Source organism: Peromyscus eremicus, chromosome 5 (assembly GCF_949786415.1).
Source record: "Peromyscus eremicus chromosome 5, PerEre_H2_v1, whole genome shotgun sequence".
NCBI lineage: Eukaryota > Metazoa > Chordata > Mammalia > Rodentia > Cricetidae > Peromyscus > Peromyscus eremicus.
This window is the reverse complement of record NC_081420.1, coordinates 62,462,129-62,488,594: the sequence shown is the minus strand read 5'-3', so window position 1 is coordinate 62,488,594 and position 26,466 is coordinate 62,462,129. Positions and strand designations below refer to the sequence as shown.

General features: G+C 42.7%; 1 protein-coding gene across 1 annotated transcript in view; it reads left to right on the top strand.

Annotated features, from left to right (window-relative positions):
* Positions 1 to 26,466, top strand: part of Bend7 (BEN domain containing 7) — an 84,615-nt gene that overhangs the window by 5,873 nt on the left and 52,276 nt on the right. Inside the window, exons 3-4 of the mRNA XM_059263569.1 lie at positions 20,346 to 20,648; positions 24,253 to 24,375. Coding sequence (XP_059119552.1) covers positions 20,346 to 20,648; positions 24,253 to 24,375 — 426 coding nt within the window. The remainder of the gene's footprint in view (positions 1 to 20,345; positions 20,649 to 24,252; positions 24,376 to 26,466) is intronic.

Here is a 26,466-nt window from a genome sequence, read left to right as displayed (position 1 = left end):
TTTTCCTGGAACTCACTTGGTAGCCCAGGCTGGCCTCGAACTCACAGAGATCCGCCTGGCTCTGCCTCCCGAGTGCTGGGATTAAAGGCGTGCGCCACCACCGCCCGGCTCAGAATATTATTTTAAGGTGTGTTACTTTTGTTTATGTTGCATTTGTTTAACTCTGTGAAGCCATGTTACTTTGCCTGTCTAAAACACCTGATGGTCTAATAAAGAGCTGAACAGCCAAGAGCTAGGCAGGAGAAAGGATAGGTGGGGCTGGCAGGCAGAGAGAATATATAGAAGGAGAAATCAAGAAAGGAGGATCCAGAGAAGGAGGAAGACATCAGGGGCTAGCGACAGAGTTAAGAGTAAGATTTACAGAAGTATGAGAACGAGAAAAGCCCAGAGGCAAAAGATAGATAGGGTAATTTAAGTTCAGGAAAGCTGGTTAGCAACAAGCCAAGCTAAGGCCAGACATTCATAATTAATAATAAGCCTCCATGTGTATATACTTGGGAGCTGGGTGGTGGGTCCCCCAAAAGAGCAAAAACAGACAACATGTACCACTAGTGACAGAACCTAAGGTCCCCTCTACCAAGCCAAGTCAAGGATTATTGAGGCTTTAACAGTAATAAGACACTTTTTAATGAGACGGTTACTTTGTAACAGTGATATAACCGAAGTCTCTTTTTATACTTTAGATTTCAATTCAGATTTACTTTTGTGGTGTATAAATCTGAGGCATATTTCTTCTTCAGGTTTTCAAGTCTCATTAATTTATTCATTTAGTAAATATTTCTTGAGCTCCATTTGCATTTGTACCAACCCCCGTTTGTATTGTTTTGTTTTCTTCTATATTTCATTCAGTAACACAGGTTTCAGCAGAAGAAGTACATGGTTTGTTAGTAATGCCGTTTGGGGCTCCAGATCTCTGAATTTGTAATCTCTTTCTTGATGAGAACCGCCCCTACCACGGGCTCCAGAACCTCCCTCAAGAGAACACGCTGAGACTTCCGTACAGCTCTTCAAGCTAGGAACTTAGTCCCTGACCACAGTGCAGTGCTCCTCTCTGGACAGCCACTCTCCCTAGGGACTAGATAGCCTGGGTCCCACCTCAAAGATGGCCTCAAAAAGTACTGCCTGGGGCCATCCCTAAAGGAGAGAACTCTTGATGTTTCATCATTTAGCAGGGCAAGGATTGGATGTAACCTCGGGAGCAAGGGAACCAAGAAAATGGAAAAAGGCAGAACCCTTAAATACCAGCACTGAAAATCTAAAATGATTCACTTATCCTTCTTAGCAGAAGTTTAACCACACCCAGTTACAGTCTGTGTACCTGCCCCTTTTCATATCTGCTTCTCTTCCTGGATGGTGCAGTGAGGGGACATCTCTGTGTGATAGGAATATGACAAATGTAGGTATCACTTACCAAAAGCCAGATGCAATATAATACTAAGAACTTTGTGTGTTATTCCATTCATTGTCCTAATAAAAGTACTGTCATTCTATTCTGTTGGAGAATCTGAGTGTTTATAGAGTTGCTCAGTGAGAGAACTAGGATGTAAACCAGTGTCTCCCCCAGATCCTGCCCTTGACCACATGGTGTGCTTATTCAGATGCACTCCCCTGCAGGGCCCCCAGCATGCATTGCTGTGAAAGGAAAGCAGAGCGGTCCCAAGAAGGGTGAAGGAGACTCAGAGAACCTCACATGCCCCCTATGGTCCCCTGAATCTCTAGGTTGTTGGAGTACTGCAGTCATCATTCAGTAAACCTTGAGCTCCATGTTTTCTAATGGCAATCAGCACCAAAATGTGATTGCTCTAGGCTCCCCCAAAGGCTTCAGAAACACTGGCAACCTGCTTCTGTTGTATATTAGATCCATTGTAGCTTTGGGTGCAGACTTGGTCATTCCTAAGCTGCTACTGGCTCCCTGGAGTAGGAGGGCATTTGTAGTTAGTCTTATCTCACGGCTTTCATTAATCACATAATTACTACCACTACTGGACTAGGAAATAGACTTGGTCCTCGCCTATTTTACAGATGAGAACCTTAACTCATAGATAAAAGTGACTTGCATAAAGCCATGCAGTGGTTAGCAGTTGACCATACTTGACATCAGGTCTCTAGACAGCCGCTCTGAGGTCTTCTTGGCATGGCAGGGCTGCCTCGCATCCCTCGCTCCCCGGTCTGCTCACGTGAGCCGCTCTGACTGACTGACTGACTCTTCTCTGCAGGCTCAGTCGAGTCAAGTTTGTTTCTCTTAACTGAGCATTCAGCATCCATAGTCGAATCCTGCCAGCACCTCCCTGCCTCCAAGTGCCCGCTCCCCAGCAAGTGGGACTTGTGCAGATGAAGAGGGGCACCCCGGGTAGGAGGTTGGTGATAGCTCAGAGCTGGAGAAGCTCAGGAACCACTGAGGAAGAGGAGGGTGTTCATGGTCTCCTGTGTGTACTTCCACACGTTCCTAGTTTAACTCGCACTGGTTCTGAGAAGACATGTCCATTTGTAGATGAAGAAGTGGGTCTGAAGCAGTGTTTACTCGCCCTGGAGCCGGTAACAAGAGCTGGGTTTGAATGTGGGCTGGCCAGATTCTTTCTGCTTCTGCTTCGTGGAGAAAGTGTGCCTCCTCCTCATCATCATCGTCCTGCTCATTGTCCTCCTAGCTCACTTTTCCATTCTTCTATCTTATGCTCACTGAAAACATGTTCTGTGTCAGACTGGTCTGTTCTCACAGCCCCTGAAGCTCCTTGTGTTCTAATCTCTGCCCTGTGGCTGCTTCTGCGGTCTCCACTGTCCTATCATGCCTTGTCCCGTCTCCAGACTACTGTCGAAATGTTGGCTGTCCTGACGGTGTTTAAAGTTCGCTTCCAATGTTGCCTGTGCCACAAGCCCTTTCAGTTACAGCACAGGAGAGAAAAAGCAGACTTCGGTTCAGAAAACTTCGGTTTGATCTCAGGTTAGCAGTTAATGACACCTCAGGGGGTGGGGGTGGGGGCTGAAGAGATGGCTCAGGGCTTAAGAGCACTGGCTGCTCTTGTAGAGGACCCAGCACCCACATGACACTCATGACCCTCTGTAACTCCAGTTCCAGGGGACCTGACCTCCCATTCTGGCTTCCACAGACACTGCATGCATGCAGTGCACAGATATACATGCAGGCAAAACACCCACACACATTTTAAAAATAAAATTAAAACAATTAATGACACCTGAATAAAACTCTTGAGGAATTAGCTGTATCTCCTGTGATAGAGTAATACTGCCTGCCAAACTACTTCATCAGATTCTCCATCAGCATATAGAGTCCTAAATAACATCTTTTCAGACTGGGAAGCACTGTGCTCGTAATTTGTATTATTCCTTTCCCCCGTCTCCTCCAAAGTCCAGGTGTTTTTCTTGGAATGTTTTACTACTGGAGATCAGCATCAGTCCTTTCCAGTGCTCACTGTGTACTGCCTCATCTTTACCTTTGTGTCTGGCTTTATTGTGGTCTAGGTAACCGTGCAGAGCCTTCCCCAGCCCTGTTTTTAACAGTTGTCACATCGAACTGTTGGTTTATTTTCACCACCTCTCCTAATCTGTCCTGATGTAGCTTGTCCAATCCTGGAGGCAAGCGTGGCCTGGATTCCTCTTCCAGTCCTCAGAAGCACTGAGTATAGTGCTGGGATTGTAATGGCTCATGCCTGGTCAGTCTCTGGATACTCATGAAGTACATGGATGTATCAGACGCTCTTACATCAAACCGAAGAAGAGTCATCTTAAAATGCACTACTCCATTGCAACTTCTGCAAGAGCTGGTGAACTCAACTTTAGTGTCTCACAGAACCTCTCTGCAGAGGTTCTTACAAGGACCTTACAATCCACCATGCTAGCCGGGCGGTGGTGGCGCACGCCTTTAATCCCAGCACTCGGGAGGCAGAGGCAGGCGGATCTCTGTGAGTTCGAGGCCAGCTTGGTCTACAAAGTGAGTTCCAGGAAAGGCGCAAAACTACACAGAGAAACCCTGTCTCGAAAAACCAAAAAAAAAAAAAAAATCCACCATGCTGTCTTAGTCATTGTTCTGTTGCAGTGATGAAATACCATGACCAAGGCAATTTATAAAAGAAAGTATTTAACTGGGAGGTGGTGGTGCAGGCCTTTAATCCCCACACTTGGGAGGCAGAGGCAGGCGGATCTCTAAATTCAAGGCCAGCCTGGTCTACATAGTGAGTTCCAGGACAGTCAGGGCTACATGGAGATACCCTGTCTCTAAAACGAACAAACAAAGAAAATATTTAATTGGGGGCTTGCGTACAGTTTCAGAGGGTTTGTCCATGATCATGGCGGTGGGAAGTGTAGTGGCCACAGGCATGGTCCTGGAACAGTAACTGAGAGCTTACATCCTGACCCTCAGTCAGGAGACAGAGAGGGAGTGAGACTGTGCCTGGCTTGAAACTTCCAAAGTGACACACCTCCTCCAACAAGACCAAACCTCTTAATCCTTCCTAAACAAAACAGTCTACCAATTGGGAACTAAACATTCAAACGTATGAGCCTATGGGGGGACATTATCATTCAAACCACCACACACGTTAAAACTAAAATTTGGATTTTCTGATGTTGGTCTGTGAGATACAATTAGAAATATTTTCTTTTAAAAAAATCTAGAGAAGTTCAAAAGGAGAGAAACTTGCATGTAAAAGCCAGTAACATATTGAAAACTAAAGTTGAAAGGTCGTGTGCTGTCCTTGTGTTGAACCTTGCCATGACATTGGAACCACTTCATAGAGGCAAAGTGCCCTAGATGAGACTTGCCCATTACAACCTGGGGCTTACTCTGTCTAGTTCTCAGAGTCCACACAAAGCACGTTTTTAACTTAAAAGAAAGTAAAGCCATACAGTATACAATTCCAACAATAAGCCTATCAGACATTACCTTTCTGGGGGAACAGAGGCCATGAGCATAGCTGCTCAAGTCACACTTCCCATGGGTGCCCTACAAGGGACAAGTGAGGCTGACATCCTCTGCACCCACTCTTGAGGACCCACATGGGGGCAATACTTGTCTTGGGGAAGGTTGCCTTTCTCAGAAAGACTGTGTCTTTCAATAACTGCTGTCTAAATGAGAAATGTAGATGTCACATTTTACTTGTCCTACGCTGATTGTGATTCATTTAAAAATGTCCTCAAAGGGCAGACTCTGAAACATTGATAGTTTCTCCTTCCTGCTTCCAATGACAAAATGCTTATACTTTTAAAAGAAGTACACAGACTTCCATAAGAAAAGTAAAGATTTTGGAACAATGTATTTAGCATCTCAAAGTTAAAAATAGACATAGGACATTGATACAGAAAACCTGTTATTCTTACAAGTAATCGATTATTAAAGAGAAAACAACCTAGACTGGGATGTAGCAGCGGCAGCAGGGGAGACAGCCTGGGCATGCCAGAAGCCCACACATGGAGTAGTTGATGCAGGGGACACCTTTAGTTTCCTTCCTGTATCACACACACTTTGGCTTGCTCCCCTGCCTGATATTACCCCTTCATTTAATGCTTTCTAGTTAAGGCCCACACCTTAGCGTCATATGGTCCCCAGCACAAACCATGTCTCCTTCCCACTTATTCCCGACACTGCCCTTCTTAGTCAGTACTCAGCTGGCCCAGCCACTGTTCACTCTTACAACGGGCCTGCTTCCTCAGGCAGCAGGCCATGCACCTTCCCACCACTCCCTGACACCCATCTTCCTCTTCCCTGGTTCTCTATGTCGTTCCTGGAGCTTCCTCTAGGTAGTCAGCATGCATTCATTCCCCTGCCTCTGCCCCGCAGCATTCCTGGGATCCCTGTTAAAGTAGAAACGTAAGTAGTTTCTTCATAGACCTCTCCTGCTACATCATAGACTAAGGGTCAGCTCTGCCCAGAACATCAACAGCTGATGGAAGAATGAAGGAAAGAAGAGTCTGATTTTAAACTTGGTTTGAAGTCAAACCGTCCCCTTTAAAACTTGTTACTCAAATCCTTGACCTCTTAAAAGTTCTTACCCTGGTGACACATTGATTAACTAACTGGAACTCTCATTTCATAAGTAAAATATGTCAACCCTAACAATGGGATGTCTAGTTTTAATAGAGTTGTTTCCTATTTCACTAGGTTAATAAGAGCCCTCCACCCCCAACCTATTCCTCTGAAACAGGATGCTGTTTGTGACCCTGTGTGTTAACCTTCTACCTCCCCGGCCGTAGATACTCACATCACTTGTGAAGGTGCCCTCAGATATTGTAGTGCATGTTTCTGGGCAGATCCACTGCTGGTCTCAGTCTAGAGTGACCTTTTCCACCCTCTGTATGGTCCTCCTTTATTTATCATTCCAGGCTCAGCTTAAGTCTCTTTAAGGACAAGACTTCTGAGTATAAATGCTTACTGTTTTCCTATTGCAATATTTGGTACAGGACAGGCTCTTAATAACCATTGTTTGTTTGTTTGTTTGTGTTTCGAGACAGGGTTTCTCTGTGTAGCCCTGGCTGTCCTGGAACTCACCCTGTAGACCAGGCTGGCCTCGAACTCACAGAGATCCACCTGCCCTTGCCTCCTGAGTGCTGGGATTAAAGGTGTGTGCCACCACCACCAGCTTTAATAACCATTCTTGAGTGAATGAGTACCACGTTGAAACATGTTAACTATAGATTTTTTTCCTATTGTCAGCTAGTCTGAATGGGACAATACATTGAGCAGAGACAGTTTTCTTGCATAGGAATGTCCCCTGGAGTGGTGCAGAAGCCTTCATTCGATCCTTAACATGTTGGCAGCGTAACTGTACATAAATGTCAGTAGATCCTAGACACATGTTAGAACAGTCAAACATGCCTCCTACGTATGTGACTTACAGCATAATCCTTATCTGGCCATGGTGTGGGATAAGTCATTTGCGGGCAATTTAGCTTTGAACTGGGAAAAAAAAAAAAAAAAACGCCGACAGTTGTGCAGCTCTGGAAAAGCCTGTCATTGTGTAGCAGTCTTAGGACATATTTACAAAGCTAGGATGCTACAACACTGTGACCTAATCCAGTCTCGTCCGCTGTTTCATTTGTGGTTTCTTCACGGAAACCTTGTTATGTGGCACAGCACTGTCCTGTCACCATTAGCCGGCCCAACACTCTTCCCTTGGTGGTTTGGTTGTTGTCTTATCCTTCTCTGTCTGTCTGTCTGTTTCACAGATGAGAGACTGTGATGAACAGAGAGAGATGGAGGGCATATTCTTTTGATGGTCAGGTTGCTGTGCCTCCTTTCTGTACAAAGGATGGCTTATTACATCTGTACTTGACAATGTATTTAAAATCATTACAAAGTTGAGACAGGTTTTCTTCCCTATTCCAGACAATCAGTATCCTTGTAAATAAGAATCCATAAAATTGTTCTCTGAGTATTAAATTTTTTTCCAAGCATGTACAAATATACTGTGTTATTTGAGTTCCAAGGTTTTTATAATGTTTTTTACTTGGAAATCAAATTTTATATCTGAAAGGTTAATGGAGAAAACTAATTATGCTATCTGGTAACCAAATGTGTGATGAGACATTTGTCTCTGTAATTAACAGCAAGGAACTTTTATAGTTTCATAAAATCGAGTGCTACATAGAGTATGCTGTGAGCATTTGTTTGGATGAGGTGTCCAAAACAGAGATGTTTATGGATGATATAAAGTTGAACTGAAATGGAATGCAGGTGTCTGTGCATCTTACAGCATTTCTCATTGTTGAAGTGGAAGCCAGAAGATTAATAACTTTACTTTGTCATGATAAAATAAGTAATGTGTTCTTGGAACAGTGGTACGGTACATAAGTTACTCAGTAATTCCAAGAATTTATTCTGTTCCAGGAATAATATTCTTAACAATTTATTTTTACAGAAAAAGTTGATGCAACATAATAGACTATGAAGTTGCATATGTGGTTAATGGAATTATATCTCAAACATGACTTTATGCCTACATATAAAATGTACAGAATCCCACAAAAATGCAAGGTTAAGATACAAGTAAAAAGTACAAAGTCAGGGGAGGCAGAAGTTAAGGTTCTTCCATTAGTACTACCTCATTCTCATTGCACATATATAATTTTTTCGATTACAGCCAGACTTTAATGGGCACCTTAATATGCACTGCATGAACCATGGCCGGCGAGCTGCTGGCTTTAGGATCTCTCCACAAGTTCAGTGTTCTTCCTTTGATCAAGCTCCTCTGGAAGGGAGAGCCTGGTGCTGGGACACAACAAAGATGTGTGGCCCCCACCTGACCCCATTCCCCCTGGTTTACTTTGGCCATTCTTTATTTGTCAACTAGAGGAAACTCTTTCTAACATCTTCCACCTTGGATGCACCAGGGAGAAGAGACAGATACCCCTTGGGAAAAGCTTCCGTAAGACAAGATGGGGCAGAGGCACCCAGTGGCCCTGTTTGCCATCTCATACTTGCTCAATAGAAAGGAGAGGTTCTTTCGAAGATGCCACAGTTGCCAGTTTACTTCTTTTTATTTAATTTATTTATTTTTGTTTATTTTATGTGCATTGGTGTTTGCCACGGGTGTTGGGTCCCCTGGAACTGGAATTACAGACAGTTGTGAGCTGCCGTGTGGGTGCTGGGAATTGAACCTGGGTCTTCTGGAAGAGCAGTCAGAGTGCTCTTAACCACTGAGCCACCTCTGCAGTCCCCACCAGTTTACTTCTTCTAGATCAGTTTTTTAAAGCTTTCCTTAACTGAATCTTTCCAACATATCTGTTAATATAATTTATTTTGTATTCATTTTGTGGCTGTCTATTGAACAGCCACTAATGCCGGACTAAGAGATGTTAAACCCACTTGGTTGAGATATGGAAAGTAAGGCTACTATGGGTACTTAGAGCAGCAGGGACTCCAGAGTAGCCAGGAACATGGCCCTTTAGAAAGTGGCCTTTTCTTTCAGTTGAGTGGTTTTTTTGTTTTGTTTGTTTTTGTTTTTTCGAGACAGTGTTTCTCTGTGTAGCTTTGTGCCTTTCCTGGATCTTGCTCTGTAGCCCAGGCTGGCCTCGAACTCACAAAGATCCACCTCTGCCTCCCGAGTGCTGGGATTAAAGGCGTGCGCCACCACCACCCGGCCAGTTGAGTGTTTTTAAGGATTCCCGAGTGTGCGAACCAGTGGGTCTCTGCATCTGTGTGTGTTTCTTCTGTCTTTCCTTGCACTCTTTTCCTTCTGTATGTTAGTTTTTGCTTTATCTTATTATATTTTATTATCCCTTAGAAGTCTGTTTGTTTTCTAACGAGGGACAGAAAGGGGGTGGATCTGGATGGGAGGGATGGGGAGGAACTGGGAGCAGTAGAGGGAGGGGAAACCATAATGGGGATATATTATGCGAGGGAAAAAATCTATTTTTCAATAAAAGGAAAAGAAAGAAAGAAAGTGGCCTTTTAGCTGAGACCTAAAGATGGAGCGTGTAGGTGGAGCTGGGCATTCAGAGAGATGATGGCCTAAGTAGAAGCTGAGACATGGAGGAGCTTCAGAACTGCTGGAAGCCCTTCACTGTAGTTAGAGCAGTGGCCTGCTGGCTGGATGTGACAGTCACTAATTAGATTCTGATTGAGTTGTTCTGAAGGGAGGCAGACATTACCTATGGGATTCCAATGTGCAGCTAGACCTGAATGCCCAGCCATAGACATCAGGGGAGAGGTGGCAGGAAGCAAGACTCCAGAAAGGAGCCAGGAGGCCAGAGAGGGAGGCTGGTGAGCCATGTCGGGGAGCTGGTGCTTCATCCTGAAGTTTCTGGTTTTTCACAGCAGCAGGTAGAATAATTAGATTTGCATTGTTGAAAGAGCCCACTAATGTCAGGGTGGAATAGACTCAAGAAAAATAGCACTGAGGCTTTTGGGTAGAAACCTCAAGTAATGATAGGAATGGAGTTGTGGTAGTGATGGGGAAGCATCCTAAAGTAACTGAAAGATGACAAGAAACAGAACTTAATGGTTGGATGGCTGGAGGAGTAGGAGAGAAGAGTAGTTCCCTGGTTTCTGGCTTGGGCAGCTGAGTTGGTACCATTTGCTAAGGATTGGAGATAGGGACAGTCATAGCAAAATAAAGCTGGAGATATGCTGTTAAGATTGATTTTGAGATATCTAAGAGAGACTGTCTAATAGATGATTGAATATATGGGTCTGAGGCTCTGAAGTAAAGTCTGCACTGGAATTCTGTATACAGATGGTTAGTGGAGACCAGAGAGAATCAGTAACTCCAGAAAGAACGTGGAGGGAAGGAAGATACCCTAACAGGTTTCTTGTAAAACTAATACATTAAAGACTGTTTTGCATACCAGTGGTTTTGACATAGAAATGGGTTGTGATATCAATTTAGTGGATTATCACCAGCACTGAGAACAATAACAGCAGCAGTAGTAGTAATAATAATAATTTATAAATAGAAAATATCAAAGTGCATTGCATGCAAGCATAATGAATTAATGAAATTCATGAAACTGTCATCATATTTGTGTGCATGCTATCCATGATCTAGATTGTCATGGAAATGTGTTTCTTACTTGAACCATGGTCAGGAAGTTTGGAAACTACTCATTTAAGCTACCATTGCTTAACTCTAGGGATTTCCCACTAGTCTCACTCATGGAAAGCTACCACCCTCCAGGTGCCTTTGGGTGCAAGGTTACTTGAATTCATGAGCTCTTTAAAGAAAAAGACTGCAAATGAGACCTGTTTACAGCATCATCTATGTTATTTACATCGAAAACAAAACTGTGTGATAGCGTGTGTACTTAACTTGCAATATTTTAAATTTTCTAATTACTGAAGAAATGTAATACAGCCAGTACTCAGTCATGTTCACATTTAACTGATCCATGATGTAGATATGGAAATTAACATCTTGGGAAACAGAGTTTGCACTTGTGTATTAGAGCTCTGTCAGAAGATTTCTGTATAGTAGATTAGAGGATCAGCATTTCAAATTATATTGAAAAGGCTGTCTCTTTCCAAACAGTAAGTTATGAATATTTCATCTTTTACTGAATGAAGGCAAGGTTTTTATTTACGTTACTATAGGAATTCAGGAGCATCTCATTTTTATTGTTGCTTCTGTGTGTTTATTGTTGCTTTTGGTTTGTTTTGCCTTCACAGTGCTGGGAATTGGAGACAGCTCTTAATCTACAATCTTGTTATTTTTGTCCTATGTGTATTATCAGCTTTTTGCTATATGTGTCATAGAATCACTAACATAAGTACATTCAGATTCTGCTTTTCCCAATAAAACATTTGTCTTTCATAAAAGTATCAGATTTATGTGAATCAAGTTTCTAATTTAAAAAGAAATGTATGAGTCTCATTGTTCTTAGTCTGGAGTAGCACAGCCAAGTCAGACGCATAAAGGTGGCCCTATAAGGATTCCATGGTTACCATCATATGTTGACATAGTGATGTGACCAAGATACTAAGCTGCATCCAGATTATGTGACAGCAATTCCCTGAACACTACATGTCGTGAACTTGGCACAGAGTTCCCTCTGCCTTTTATTGTCTACTTGAGTGGGCTGGCATGTAGTGAAGCCCATGGACCTAGAACCTGGCTACATCCAGTTCAATTCTCTAACACTTCCTCCAGTTTCTCCTGAGGAAAGTGCAGATACAAAGTTGGAAACTCTCTGCTTATTCTTGGGCTGAGCAGGTGTGTCTGATTCTGATGCCACTATACATCTCAGGATAACCATGAATGCTGTTTAATGTATTTTAGATGATAATACCATGTTGTAATGGCTAGAGATTAGACACTCCTGAAGAGAATACTTGCTAGAGGGCCTAGGACCTGATTCTCAACCTTCCTAATGCCATGACCCTTTAATACAGTTCCTCATGTTGTGGTGACCCCCAACCATAAAATCATTTTCATTACTACTTCATAACTAATTTTGCTACTGTTATTAATCATAATGTAAATATGATGTGTAGGATATACATCTGATATGCAACCCCCAAAGGGGTTGTAACCCACAGGTTGAGAACTCTTGGCCTACGCCATAGTAAAAGCTCTATAAAAAGTAGCTTTCACATTATTTCCCCTAAATACATACAAATTCCTTTGTAAAACACAGAACTTACATGGAATTTCAATGGAAGATGATCTCAAGCACATATTCCATGTGTTGCAAAACATACAACACCCCAGAACCTTCCTTTCCTGGCTTTCTTTGCTGCATTCCCTAGCTACATCAGTCTTTTCTGCCTAACTCCATCATCATGTTTTCATTCCCAAAGCTATTGCTACCAGTTACCTTATACTTAGTTTTAGATACCAAGTTGGGGGAGGGGGTGTTAAATAATTTTTCTTCAAAAAAGCAATGCATATTTGAAAGTTCTTTTGAAAGGTAAAATTTGTGAAGTTGAAAATGGGGTAAAAAGTGAAAGATCCCATCACCATTGCACCCTCAATGTTAATAATAATGTTTGTGGAAATACACGTCTGTAAATGTATATATATATTACCAGGAAGGAAAATGGAATTACATCATCATGTGTTGCAGTTTTTTTCACTTTACTAAATCTGCATTTATTTTTCTCATAATTATTACCTACCTTAAACCAGCCAGGCAGTTGTAGGTCCTGGTTATCCAGTCATGAATGTGGTCATTATGAACATGGCCTTCATGGAGTTCATACATGCTTTCAGATTCTTATGCAATGGTCTGTTTCACTCCCTACTTATCTGTAATGGCGTTCTATAAATGCTCCGTCAATAATGTTTGGGTTGTCCCTAGTATTTCCTTAAGGAAATGATGCTACAGTGACTATCCTGTCAGCACTGTCATAGATGGTTGTTGAACTGTTTCTTGTAGGATTAATTCCTACAAGTGGGCTTGCCAAATTTCACTTCAAAAAGGTATTTTGTTTTGTTTTACCACATTATATACCTACCAGGAGCATATTAAGATAGGTATACCCCTATTCAAAAATGGGCTTTCTGAGATGATATTTGCCAAATTAAAGGATAATGAATTTCACATTAATTTTCATTATATTAATCATCAGAGACATAAAAATGTAAATATTTAGCAAATCACGTATTCCTCTTGTGAATTATCTTTGTGTCACTTGTCTAGTTTTCAGTTTAGTGGAGCCCTCAAACATGTGACAGCATATCTCGAGTCTAGATGCCCTTCCCAAAGTATCTGACTCACCAATGTAATAATCTGTGGCCACTCTTTGCCTCTTTCCTGTTCAGTGGCATTCAGACTATGCTGTGTGGGGCCCTTGGAGTTAGTTCTTGAATGCCCTCCAAGGCCTTACAGGAAGCCGGGACCTGGCACAGCCTCTTCATAAAGAAGCTCACTCTTCTTTATGTGTTGGGCTTTCACTAAAGACTGTGGTTTACAAAAGGTTCACTTAGAAAACCGTTGCTCTCTCCTGTCAACTGCTGCTTCCCAGACCATGTTTTGCTGAGTTGGAACCCAAGTCTTGCATGTTCCTGGTAAGCACCCCCTACCCCCACCTGAGGGATGCCTGTTGGGAGCCTTGATAATATTTGCACGTTAATATGAGTCTGGAATGAGGTGCTAATCTCAAGTCCTCTCATAGCAGAGCCTACTTCAGATTCCTTTTCTTCCAGTTCATTGGCTGAGATTTGTGGTGAGAAAGAACTGCACTGTAGACATGAGGAGCCTGTCTCTCTCTGCCCTTTGCTCACTATTAGCGTTTGACAGCTTATAGCTTAGTCCCCCCCAAGACATGGTCCCTCACCAGCCTGTGCAGGTGTCTGAGAGGAAATAGTTAGGCCATTATGCTATTTCTGTCAGCATACTGCTTCCCAATGATAAGCTCAACTTTTTTGTATTTGCTTTAGCATGCCATTACCTGAAAAATGCGAGGAGTTTTAGGCACGTTTTTAAAAAGCACTTGGGGTGTTGTGCAGCCCTCGTCCCTACCTGGTTTCAGGACGTTTATCATCTCCAACAGGAAAGTATTCTCATTGTTGCCTCTTGTATAGTGGCTTCTGCGCACTGATGCTAGCTAGCACTTATGACCTGGGAAGGCCAGCCCTCAGGACCATCCAGTCCTCCCCTCTAGCCTGGAAGCTGTTTCTTCAGTTTGCTTTTTTCCTTGTTGATAAAGAGCAGTGTCCTACTCATAACGCCCTTCGTGTGTTTGAAGATAATTAAATCACTCAGTAACTATTACTCCTTAGTGAAACAACACAACTCCTTTAACCTCTTTGCTGCTGCTTTTAATCATTTTTTTGTTGAGTTTTTCATTATTTCAGCCTCTTTAAGACAAAACTGAACACAACAGTGTAATAAACACCCAAACAACAGTGAGCACATTAAGATTATAACCAACTACCCCTGACTGTGTCCTTTGGCTCTGCTAAAGCAAGTGAGTGGTGCATGGTGCATTCCATACTGGGATGGGGAGAGTGAGGAATGGAATTTGTTGATTGCCTCAAGATTGTGGAATTCAGAAGGAAAAGGTTTCACTCACCTTCTAGCTTAGAAACAAATGTAGTTATACCCCATTAATGTTTGAATACGCATTTTGAGCTGTCTGCCTCCTATTATATACTAAGAGAAGATCCAGGTCCCTAGAAGGGGTCCAACAATCCCTGGGAACTAGGGCCGAAGTTTTGCCTCCTTCGTCAAGTTTACACGTTTGCATTTCCAGGTGCCTGACTTTATCAAAACAAGGTTCTGGGGGCTGTGGTATAGCTCAGAGACCCAGCAGACTCTAAGGCTGTGACTTTAGTCCCCAGCACCACAAATAAGCAAACAAGGCTTTTGTAATTCTTTGGCTGCTGTTAATATCCATTCAGATACACAAGCCAGAGACCTGGGAGTTATCTGTCATCGATTTTTCTTTGACATCCTTCCACCCCATCCCTCCCAGAAGCTCATCACTAAACCCTTGGATTAAACTCCTTTAGTGTCTTCTTTCCCTTTCCCACCCCTAATTGTGTCAAAAACTCATCTATGCACTCTTTAGCAATACTCACCCGGATTTCTCTCCACACATGAGTTTCACCATATCTTCCCAGGTTGTTTTTCTAAAGGACTTATCTGATCGTTTCTTATCTTTCTACTAAAAAGATGGTGAATTTCAGTTACCCAGTACAGTAACTCATTGTCTCCAGAGAAAAGATTCTCCCTCGACCTGGCATGTAAGGCCGTCGGTGCGATGGTGGCCTCACTGTGCCTCCCTCCCCTCCCCTCCCCTGCCATGTCTTTAGGACTATGAAACTCCTGGCACACAGAGCTGCTACTCACCAAGAGTGGGCGGTGGCACGTCTCTGTGGGCATCTTTCTGAGGCTAGAAGAGGGCGGTGTTCGCAGCCAGAGGAAAGTCAGTTTCACTCTCCCCGCCCAGGGAGAATGAATTAATCCAGGGGACTGCAAAGAAAGCAGCGTCTGGGGGAAGAATCGTGTCCCAGCTTCAGGAAGCAGGCTGAAAATGTGCTCTGCAAATAGGCAGTCCGCTAACCAAAGTTCTAGGACACAGAAGAGAAGGGGTCACTGGGCCAGGGAGAACTGGGGATGGTTTTCAGAGCAACCAATCAGTACAAAAGGATTTGGGGAAAGATGCTGAGAAATTTGGAGGGGAGTGTCTTTCAGTTTGTCCCCGGTGGTCTTTGTGTCTCTGAACCCCTGACAAATGTCTGTTGACTGTAGTCAAGTGCCTTTTCACTCTGTCCTACTACTTCTGTGTCGGCCTCTATTTCCACTAGACCTCTTTCTGTTTTATAAGCCAGTTCCTTCAACTTCTTAAGAAAGGCCTGAAGAATGTCTACTATATACTAGCACTTGGTGCCTTCATGAGAGAACAAGACACATGGAGGTGACTGACGTATTATTATCTTTTTCTTGTAGTACCCAGAGTGAATAATTATGTCCTGTCAGGTATAACCTGGCCAAATTAGAGAGGGTCTGTGTGGAGACTGCCATGTTGTCCTCGTACTTATCACATCATGCATCACATGAATTTTTTATGTGAAGGAAAGTGATCTAATAGTCTTGACACTGAGTGAAGAGTAGATCATCCTCTGTTGTTTTCTGGACCTTGTCTTCTCCGGTTACTCTCCACCTCACTTTGTTCAGACAGAATCTTTTACTGACCCTCCATTGAGCCTGCTGACTCGGCTGGACTGGCTCACTAGTAAGCTCTTGGGACTCATCTGTCTTCCCCCTCCCAACGCCAGCACCGGAGTTACAGGTATATACTGCCGTGCTCAGCTTTTGTATGGGTCTGGGGATCTGAACTCAGGGCCTCACACTTGCAGAGCAAGTGCTTTTCTGACTGAGTTGACTCCTGGACTCCATTACTATATACTCTGAAAAGGAGTTAAATTGAGGCCAACAAGACAGCCGCATGGCGTAGCTCAACTAGGATGTGATTTCTTTTGTTTGTCTTTCCTAAGTAGAGTAGTCTCTTGGAGTTGAGTATAAGTGAAGATATACATGGGCTTGGAACGATATCAGGAGGTCACAGGTTTTCCTATAGAATCTTGTGTCTCTAAATAGTACCTCGCTCTTGAGACTGTTTCTGATACCTGTTCACAGAAAAGACACTGATGTGTTAGACTCAGAAAGACGAGGAGTCAACCAGTACCTTAATCTCAACCTCTTACATACTTTCTATCATTTATTTTAATCAAAGCACTTAGAATCCACTAGGATAGATTAGGCCCCTTTATCTGAAGATGCATGTCTCCTCCAGAAGCATTAGGTGTTTAATTAACATCTTGGAAACTATGAACTGCATGAACACTTGCTAGACTATTTCTGCACACCTCTTAGGTTATTGTAGGTTATTATAGTTCAGTTCTAAGTCAAACCTTTATGATTCCAGAAACTAAAATAACTTGTTAATAGCCAATGGTAAGTCAGTGCAGTTGAGAAGTGAATCTAGATCTTCAGAAGACCATCCTAATCTACCGTTCTACAGGCTAACACTTGTTGTCTGGGCACACGTGTCTCGGCCCATCTGTCTGCCTCCACTTTCTGGAGATTGACTCAGCTTTTCTGTGGTGCCTACTTTAGTCATGGGTCTCATTTCTGACCTTCTGCCCCATCTCTCCTGAATGTGCAAGCAAAGCTCTTTCGCTCTCTCTGCCAAAACTGCCTGTCCAAGAGTCCCAGGGTTCCCTTCACCCTGGGAACACTGTCAGAGTCAACAGCCTCAGCTTTTCCTCACCTTTTCTCCAGACAATAAGAAGTATCCAGAGTCCATTCCTGAATGCCGAGCTGTCCACTAAGGAGCCCAACTTGCTTCTTCTAAGACACTTCCCTCAACCAGTCCTTTCCAGCCTTCCCTCTGGTCTCTTGACTACTTTAGGAAGAGTTCTGCAGTCGTGTGCAGTTTTCTGTTTTCTGTCCTCTAAAGCGCTTGCAATCCCTGGACCTTGAACCCGCTTCCTTCCCAGCTCCCCTGCTTTCGCCATTCCCCTGGCACTTCAGGTTTTGGTTCTGCTCAGTCTTATCCTTCCTTTGGAAGGTGTTTTGACCTTCGGAGGGGCTGCCCACCCCCAGGTCCTTCTGTGTGCTACCACCTTCTTCTTTCTTTACTCCAGGCTGCTTAGGATTCTGGACATCAGCACAACCAAGGTTGTATTTTGTTGTATGCAAAACTTGAGTTGTATTTTCAGTCTCTTTTTTTTTTTTTTTTTTTTTTTTTCCCGAGACAGGGTTTCTCTGTGTAGCTTTGTGCCATTCCTGGAACTTACTTGGTAGCCCAGGCTGGCCTCAAACTCACAAAGATCCACCTGGCTGTGCCTCCTGAGTGCTGGGATTAAAGGCGTGCACCACCACTGCCCGACTTATTTTCAGTCTTAATCTTTACAGGCCCAAGTTGTAGAACTGTGAAACTAAATCATGACAAAGCATCTTTGCCCTTACTCGGTTCCAGAATCCTCATGATTTCCTTCCACCCCCATGGTAGCACTTTATCATAGAATGCTAGCCTCCAAACACAGGTGAACCTTGGTCAAGAAGCATCTCTCTTCCTGTTATGTATAGGGTTAGTGCCGAGAGGTGGCCTGGCACTCGCTCAAGAACCTGTTAGCCTAGCTAGCCTCCTTTCCTGGGAGTCACAAGTGAAAGGAAAGGCAGCAGCTAGCGTGTGCCAGTGGAGACCGGCCTGTGCACAGCTTCTAGTACTTCATGGCCAGTCTGAGCAAAGGGGCCCAGAGTGGATACACGGGGAAAGGTGCTTCCTCCTGCTGAGGGTGAGCTGTCAAGTGGCCGGGAAAGCCAGTGTCCAGCACTGAGAGTCTACGTTTGCCAGGAGGCTGTTTCCAGAATTCCTTGGGAGCTCTTCCAGACACACCCTGCTCCACAGACATAGTGAGAATGATATAAATTTCGTTGACTCTGCATTATTTAAATCGTGCTTGGTCATTCATTCTCATAAAATCTGGAATGTGATTTATTGTTTCTGAATTATAATTTTGCTGGAGTTTGAAATAGAAAAAAATTTATAACCAATTAAGATATTTCTCCTCTCAGTCATATGTTAGCACATAATAATATAAATTTAGGAATTTTTCCTGCATTCTGTTCAATATGAAAGGCAGAATTAATATTTTTATTACCATTTTTAAAATCGAAGGGGCTAGGGTGCTTGCAGTAGAGCACATGTTTAGCATGAGTTGATCCCCAGGCTCCACCCCCCAAATTTTGAAGTTACTTATTTCAGAATAGCTTATAAAATTTCCTCGCACAACATTTGGTAGTAAAATACATTAATGAACTGAATATCTAACTAGATACTATAGAGGTCATAGTTTTTTCTGAAACCACCAGGTTCTACCTGAAAAATTTGGTTTATATGATTTATTAAAACATCATTATATGTTTATTTGTGATGCTACACTTTTTCCTAATAGTTTCTTCTGTCTTTTTCTTCTCCTCATGGTTTAAATTTCAAGCATTTATTAGGCTGTGAAGTATGTAGTATGGAATAAGACTTTCAATGCTTATGTTAGAAAAAAGCACACTTCATTTCTAAGATGATGCTTGTTACTGCAGAGTTGAAGGTCACAGAGGCCGGACAGGTAGCACGGTGGTGTAGCATGCATCCAGCATGGAGCAGGCCCTGGCTTTCCTCCAGCACCACAGGAAAGGAGAGAAGACAGTGTGTCTGTAGCAGCTTGAAATATCTGTACAATTTTATAATTGTGTTTATTAAATATAAGTATAGCGTAGAGATAGCTTAGTTTTTTGTTTTGGATAGAGGAAGGATATAATGTAACTCTGGCTGTCCTGGAACTGGCTATGTAGACCAGGCTGGCCTCTAACTCACAGATCTGCCAGCCTCTGCCTTCTGAGTGCTGGGATTAAAGGCGTGCACCACCACACCCAGCTGAAGTGCCTAGGTTAAAAAAAAAAATTAAAACATTCCCTGGGGGAAAAAGATTCTTAATAAAGAAGTTGAAATTCAAAAAACGTATCTGGAGACTATTTGCACAATGTTGTAAATATGTGTTCCTGAAATGTAAATTTGGAAGTAGTTAAGATGGTGAATTTTAGAACATACACATTTTTTCATCATCACAAAAGAAGTCAGTGTAAGTGACATGAAGTTTAGAAACAGTGGTTACCTTTTGCACAAAGTTCCAAGTTGGCATTTCGAGGAATGTGCATTGGATTTGGGTTAGAGAGTCCAGCATGATGAATTGGGTTTCTAGCAGAAGGCAGAGCAGAGAGGCTGCACTTCCCTTCTCAGGCTGACACAACCAGTGTTTGAGCAGGGATCCATGCAACAGCCTCATTCAGGAGAAGCAAAGACCTCCCTGCTTGCTATGCTGGCCCTCAGTGTTGCTGTCTCCCATTATCTCCTATGAAGGCAATGTTGCCACCAACAGTATACCATCCTAGAAAATACCTGCTTTAAACAACTCTGCTTCCAACCTTCTTTGTTTTGGCCTCTGCTCACTGAGGCTGACAGATAAGGGTGCAGAGAAGTTACTGGTTCCCTACCTGCCATCCATTTCAGTTACACACAGGTGACTGTGGTTGAACCTGCTGACCCCGTCTTCGGTCTTCTGTCTCAGCTTTTTCCCCTATGAACCCTTACTCCTAACATACTTCCAAAGAGGACATTGAAAGTTGGTTTCTGATCATACACTAAAGAAAGCTTTTTCTCGTCGTGAACCTGGTGAGAAAGTCATTTAAATGAGATGTGTCAGGACTGTAATCTTTAGGCCATAGCCAGTTTTCCTTCCTTTCCACTTTGTGAATTATTTAAGAGTATGGGATCAGTCTTCTTTCCCATTTCCAAAGAAGTACTGTTTGCTTTGGAGATTATGGCCATGGACTATTGGTGTTTTCTCTCTTCTGCTGAGTTATAGTGCTAACTTTGACCCTGTTTCCATTAGGAGATGAAAACATGGAAATTAAAAAACAGATTACAGGGATGAGAAGATTGCTGAACGACAGCACTGGCAGGATATACCAGCGTGTTGGCAAAGAAGGAGAAAAACTCAAAGAAGAGCCCCAGGATTTGGAGTTAGTCTGGCCTCAGCGTCTGAACTCCGCTGCCGAGGCCCCGCAGGGCCTCCACCCTTCTTCACGTGGGGCATGGAATGAACTACCAACCCAAAGCGGGCAGTTCTCAGGGCAGTATGGTACCCGTTCTAGAACCTTCCAGAATCAGCCCCACACCTCTGCAAGTTCCAATGGTATGATTGTCCAACATTCAGAATATCCTTGTGGGCAGGTATCCTGGCTTGTTTCATTCCTAAATACTGAGTTTGTTCTTGGAGATCGATTTATGAAGGCCTCCCTTAGTCACCCACCTCACTGGGTTCTTTTTACTTTCTTTGTGTGGGACTGAGGATCTCACATGGCTAGGCAAGTATTCTTCTACTCAGCAGCAGCTCCACTCCTTTGCCGTGTTGTTTTAAGAGGCAGAAGGGGAAGGTGTAGAGAGAAAGTCTTAAGTGCATAAGAAAGAGCTCCAGACTTGACAGGAAAGTCAGCGGGTCTGTGCTGAATAAAAGCAGGCTCCTAGTAGAGTTTTAATGAAGTAAGAATTCTTACCCACCAGTACACAGACAGGGTTGTCACCAGAGACTGGACATTAATGCAGCAGCAGCTCCCGTTAGCACTAATAGAAGCTTCCTGGTCCTGTGTTGTGTTACTAATGCATGCTCTTGCTTATCCCTTCACTTCACATCATCATCGGGAGAGTCCTAGTTAGAGAGGCCTCACAGCTTACTTTTATAAAAGCCCTGTCCTTTACCTGTATTCCAATGCTGAAACTCATCCCTTTAAAGTAGTGTTTCTCAACCTGTGAGTCATGGCCCCTGTGGGGGAGGTTGAAGGACCCTTTCACAGGGGTTACCTAAGACCATTGGGAAACGTGGATACTTACATTACAATTTATAACAGTAGCAAAATTACAGTTATGAAATAGCAACAAAATAATTTTATGGTCGGGGGTCACCACAACATGAGGAACTGTATTAAAGGGTTGCGGCATTAGGAAGGTTGAGAACCACTGCTTTAAGGTAAAATTTCTTTAAAATCTCTAATTTAGTTAAGTAGGGAGTGGGGGTTCCAAAATTTTTCAGAGCTTAAGGGAAATAATTGATGTTTTTCTTGGTAATATTAATTTCTCATCTAGTGACATTGGATGTTACTTGCTTTATAAATTATGTATGGATGTGCAGATCTATAGTTTACACAGAGAACAAAGGAAAAATAAGGCATTTCAGATTCCTTGAAAAGTTAAGAATTTTCTCCCCTTTGTTTTCATTTTATGATTTTTTTTTCCTTAAACACAATTCACAGTAACCAGTTCAGGGGACTGAGAAGCCATCCTGAGATACTGATGAGACAGTAGGGGACCCTAGAGCTATACGGTGTCTTCTCTTCTCAGTATTCCATAGGCAAGTATCAAGTTCACATGCTGGCAGACTTCCAGGCTCTAGGACGGTCGCTCCTTAAAGCCTCCTCCATAAAAATTAAAAGGCAGTTCTTTTTAAAATTGGAAAATGATTTATAATGAGCTGAGCAGGGCTCGTTTTGTCCTCTAAAAATCATAAAGATAGTGCTCAGGTTAGTGCCTAGGAATATTCTGTAAAAGCCCTCTTCACTCTACTGCCAATACGAGAAAAAGGGGGTACTTGGGGTATACAGTAAATGTGATCCTCTCGCGTCAGTGATTTTGGGGTAACATTCTACTCACCAATATACAAGAATGTTGGATTTACTTTAGAAACTGTAACTAATATTAAAAGTTAACCAAAAATTCCTCCAAATCAGAGTCAAAAAAGATCATTCATGTTTCTTGCTTATATCATTTCAGTAAAAATATATTATACAAGGGACTGAAGAGAGAGTTCAGGTTGTTAAAATGTCTGTCACGTAGTGTGGAGACCTGAGTTCAAATCCTCAGAACCCACATAAAATCCAGATGCAGCTTCTGTAATCCCAGCACTAGCAGGATGAAGTCAGAAAGAACAGACTGGCCACTCAGTCTGAGCAGATCAGTGTGCTCCAAGTTCATTGAGAGACCTTGTTTCAGAAAACTGTGGGGAGAGTTCAGGGAAGACAGCTGACATCAATCTCTACCCTCCACACACCCACATGCACGCTCATATGATTTTGTATATATACTCACACACATACCATGCACACATAGACATATAAATGTTTTATACAGTTGGCCTTTGAATAACATACATTGGGATTATGCACGTCTGCCTGTAGGAAGCTGTTTTGTAGAGATTTGCAACAGTTTGTGCAAATTCTCAGATGGACCTCAGAGCCTAGAGAGAGTAAAAAATCATGGGAAAGTTAGACATGTCATCAATGCATAAAATATGTAGATAATATCATTTATTGTTTACCATTATCATTTACTACCAAAATACATACACCTCTTATTTTAAAAAAAATCAAGATTTATTACAACTTAGGCACACAAACACTGTAGACTATTCATGATGTGATTTGCAGTTAAGAGAAATGTAAACAAATGTACATTTTTCAGCTACCTCCTGTTACCACTGTGGGGAGTTAAAAGTGGAGTGGGATCTTCAGCTTCACTTGGGGCTATGCCCTGCCACCTCCGGGAGCTGCTCTAGGGTCACTAGGATACAGCTGTGACTGCCATGTGTTTCTTTGGGATAGTTGGTAATACTAAAGTTGGGCCACCTCTCTTTGCTGGCATTTGAATGTTAATACTTGCACTGCTGCAGAAGTAACCTTTAATTCTTTTGTGGTTTTGCTGTGGTAAACTTCAGTATCTACAAATAATGAGTATTATAGGAGTTGGATTATAGCCAATATATAAAACACAGAATTGGAACAAAACTTTAGAACTTGACCTCCCCTGCCTGTTGGAAACTTAAGTAGCTGCCCCTTAGACTGCCCCAATTCATGGTCGATAACCTGGGGCTGGAGAGATCCAACTGCGGAGCTTTTTTCCAAATATGCTGTTTTAGTTCACAAACAATGGGGAAATACTTGTGCATATACAGGGGAAACAGGAGAGTAGCTTTGTTAAGGAAAATACATTCAATTTAAACAGTGAGAAGGAGACTCGTGATGGAGATTGTAAGAAGCAGGGTGGAGAAAAGAGGGATACTCCTTCAAGAAGAAAAGCAACCTACAGACACCTCAGAGCTTTCAGGCCTTCCCACCTGCCTCCTGCTTCTCCCCACCCCAGCCAGAGAATATTGCAGAAGTTCTTGTGTAGCCACAGCTCTTCGTTGTTGACATGGCAGGCCGACCAGTAAGACTAGTTTCCGTTAGGCTGCTTTGGTTCTTAATGTGAACTTGGTAACATGCATGCTAGCAGTGGTTTTGTGAGGCTGATGCAGACCTGGGACTTTCTGGTTTTGCTTTTACTGTTTGAGAAGATAGCATGAGGGCTGGAGAGATGGCCCAGCCATTTAAGGCTAGGCTCACAACCAGAAATGTAAGAGAAAGTCGCATGAGTGTTTATCACGACTTGTCAGAGTGTTCTCCAAGATGAACTGGCCTCGCAGTAGACAGGCCTGCCTTGGCGCAGAGCATTGTGGGCCTGTGTTCACACAGACCTTGCTACCTGTGACACAGCATGCTCCTTACAAACAGAAGGCTGGATAATTAGATAAAGTCAGACCCCCGAATTCAGGTTGTGAAAATTACTAGGTACATTTTCTTCTGGCACAGTTTGATGATAATTGTACATACTTCAAAATCCTGTCAAGATACGTTTTTTTCTTTTCTTTTCTTTATAATTATTTTTTTTGCATGCTTTGGAAGTATATCATTTTTTTCTTTCATGCTTAGGAGAACTTCCAGGGGTGAATTCATCAGCTGGATCCAACTGTTGTACTTGTAACTGCCAGTCAACGTTGCAGGCCATTCTCCAAGAACTCAAGACCATGAGGAAATTAATGCAGTTTCAAGCAGGTACAAAGCTCAGCCCTCCAAATGCATCCTTTGATTGTGAGTGTGGAGCTGACATCTTCAGTCGTGTGCATTGTCCTTTTGTCCCACACTCCTCCCTTCTTGCTGTCTTGCTGTGCCTTTTCGACTATTCATTTTCTCAACTTTTTCAACAACCTGTGATTTTGTCTTACTTTATTTTTTTAGCAAATCAAACAAATTTTGTTATTGCCCCTAATACTGCTGTCAGGCTTATGCACATGAACTCAGCGTACTTCATCCCATGATCTCCTGGTACTTCACAAATGCCAGTTAATTAAATTTTGGAATATCTTATGTGAAAGAGCCCTTCAGGAAATATAAGCTTCCCTGTTGAAGATGCTCAAGGACGTGAGCAAATGAGAAGTGGCAAGCCACAGGCTCTGCTTGTGACTTCTCTGCCTGCACCAGGGTGTAGATGATCAGACATACCTCGTGTCTGTCCGCTTCTTTCACTTGACTTTCTCTTCTCTTTGTCATTGGGGAAGGTGAACAATGGAACAGGGTGTGTACAGCTGGCAGTTGAATTCCCAGTTTATCACCCTTAGCTGGACGACGTCTAGGCCTCCCCATTCTCACCTCTGAATGGACTATTAATATCTACTTCTTGGGGTTGTTTTTAAATGTGAAGGAGATAGCAACAGAAAATGAGATTTTGTAAGGTAGGCTGCACACCTCAGTGTCTTCTAAAGGTCCCTCAGCACTCTGTAGAAGTTTGGAAGTCAAGGGTTAGTGGTTTATTTTCCAATCTTCACAGTTAGTAAGAAAGTTGGAATTTTTATTTTGTCACATATGCAAAAAATAACAAATCCCTCTTGATGGGGAAACTTCTGGTTGATGTTAATGTAGGAAAGCAGCCCAGCCTTGTGCTGATGGCCCTTCTGACTCCCATCATGGTTATGTTTACAAAGTCATCCCTCAGAAAATGCACTTGGTACCAGCCAGTGCATTCTAGTAAAATCCTCACATTCTGTGATGTGGTTTTGATATACAAAGCTCAATACTTAGATGTATCAGTCACCCACAATCAAATTTATAGAGAAACCAAAAGGATTTCTAGGCAACATATTTTAAAGGACCAAATTTGGTCTTGTCCCAAGGCAGAAATAAGTGTTTTGTCAAGTCAGTCAGTAGGCACCTGACTCACTTGTTCCACCATGACACCCTGTGTCCATATTAGCCGGCAGAGGCTGCCATCTCCTGTGTGAGGGCCTCAGAAAGAAAGGTCACTTCACTCTGTAGGTGCTGTTCGCAGAGAGGGAATTTGTTAGTACTTAAAAAACATGCATATGAAATTGTAATGATTTATTTTGTTACTTAAGCTCCTTACTACTGAAATGGCAGACTACAAATTGCACCCATGTAAATCCTTGACGGGAGCCTTTTTAGAATCTATTAAGTAAATGCCATTTTGTCGCCATGTTTTCCCTTCTGAACCTTTGCAGATTAGCGAGGCAAATGATTCCAGAGCTGTGGAGAACAAAAAGGATAAACTAAATAAACGAGTCTCCTTTAATTTTCTCCAATTTAAAAATTCATGTTATGTGGGTAGATTTACTTTAAGTTTATTGCCCATGAGACTTAGATTGAAATTCTATTTTGAAAGATTCACCTTTGTTTTACAGGAAGGCAAGGACTTAGATCAAGCAGATTTGAGCGCAGGAAGACTGGGCTCTTTCAAGACTTGCAGAAGCGAGACTCAGTATCCCTGTCTGAACACCAAAAGCATTTCAACAACTGAGCTTAGAAAGAGCTTGGGTCTGGGGGCTGCAGCCTAGCTATTCCTGCTCACGGTTTCTGGAGTCCATTTGACCCTGTGGACAAGACAGGCTTACCTGGAATTAAAATGCAGCTGGCTGTGTGCTGGATTCTCTGGAGAATCCTTGCAATGATATTGATGCCTTGTCCCCACCACTGGACATTCTGACCCACTGAGTCCAGGACAGGTTCTTAAGGCACAGGAGTACTTTTCAAAACTCCACACTGATTCTAATGTGTCGTTAAGATCTAGAACCATTGCCGCTAAATCACCATGTGCATAGTTAAACAATCCAGCTAGTAAAACTTGGAAATTAC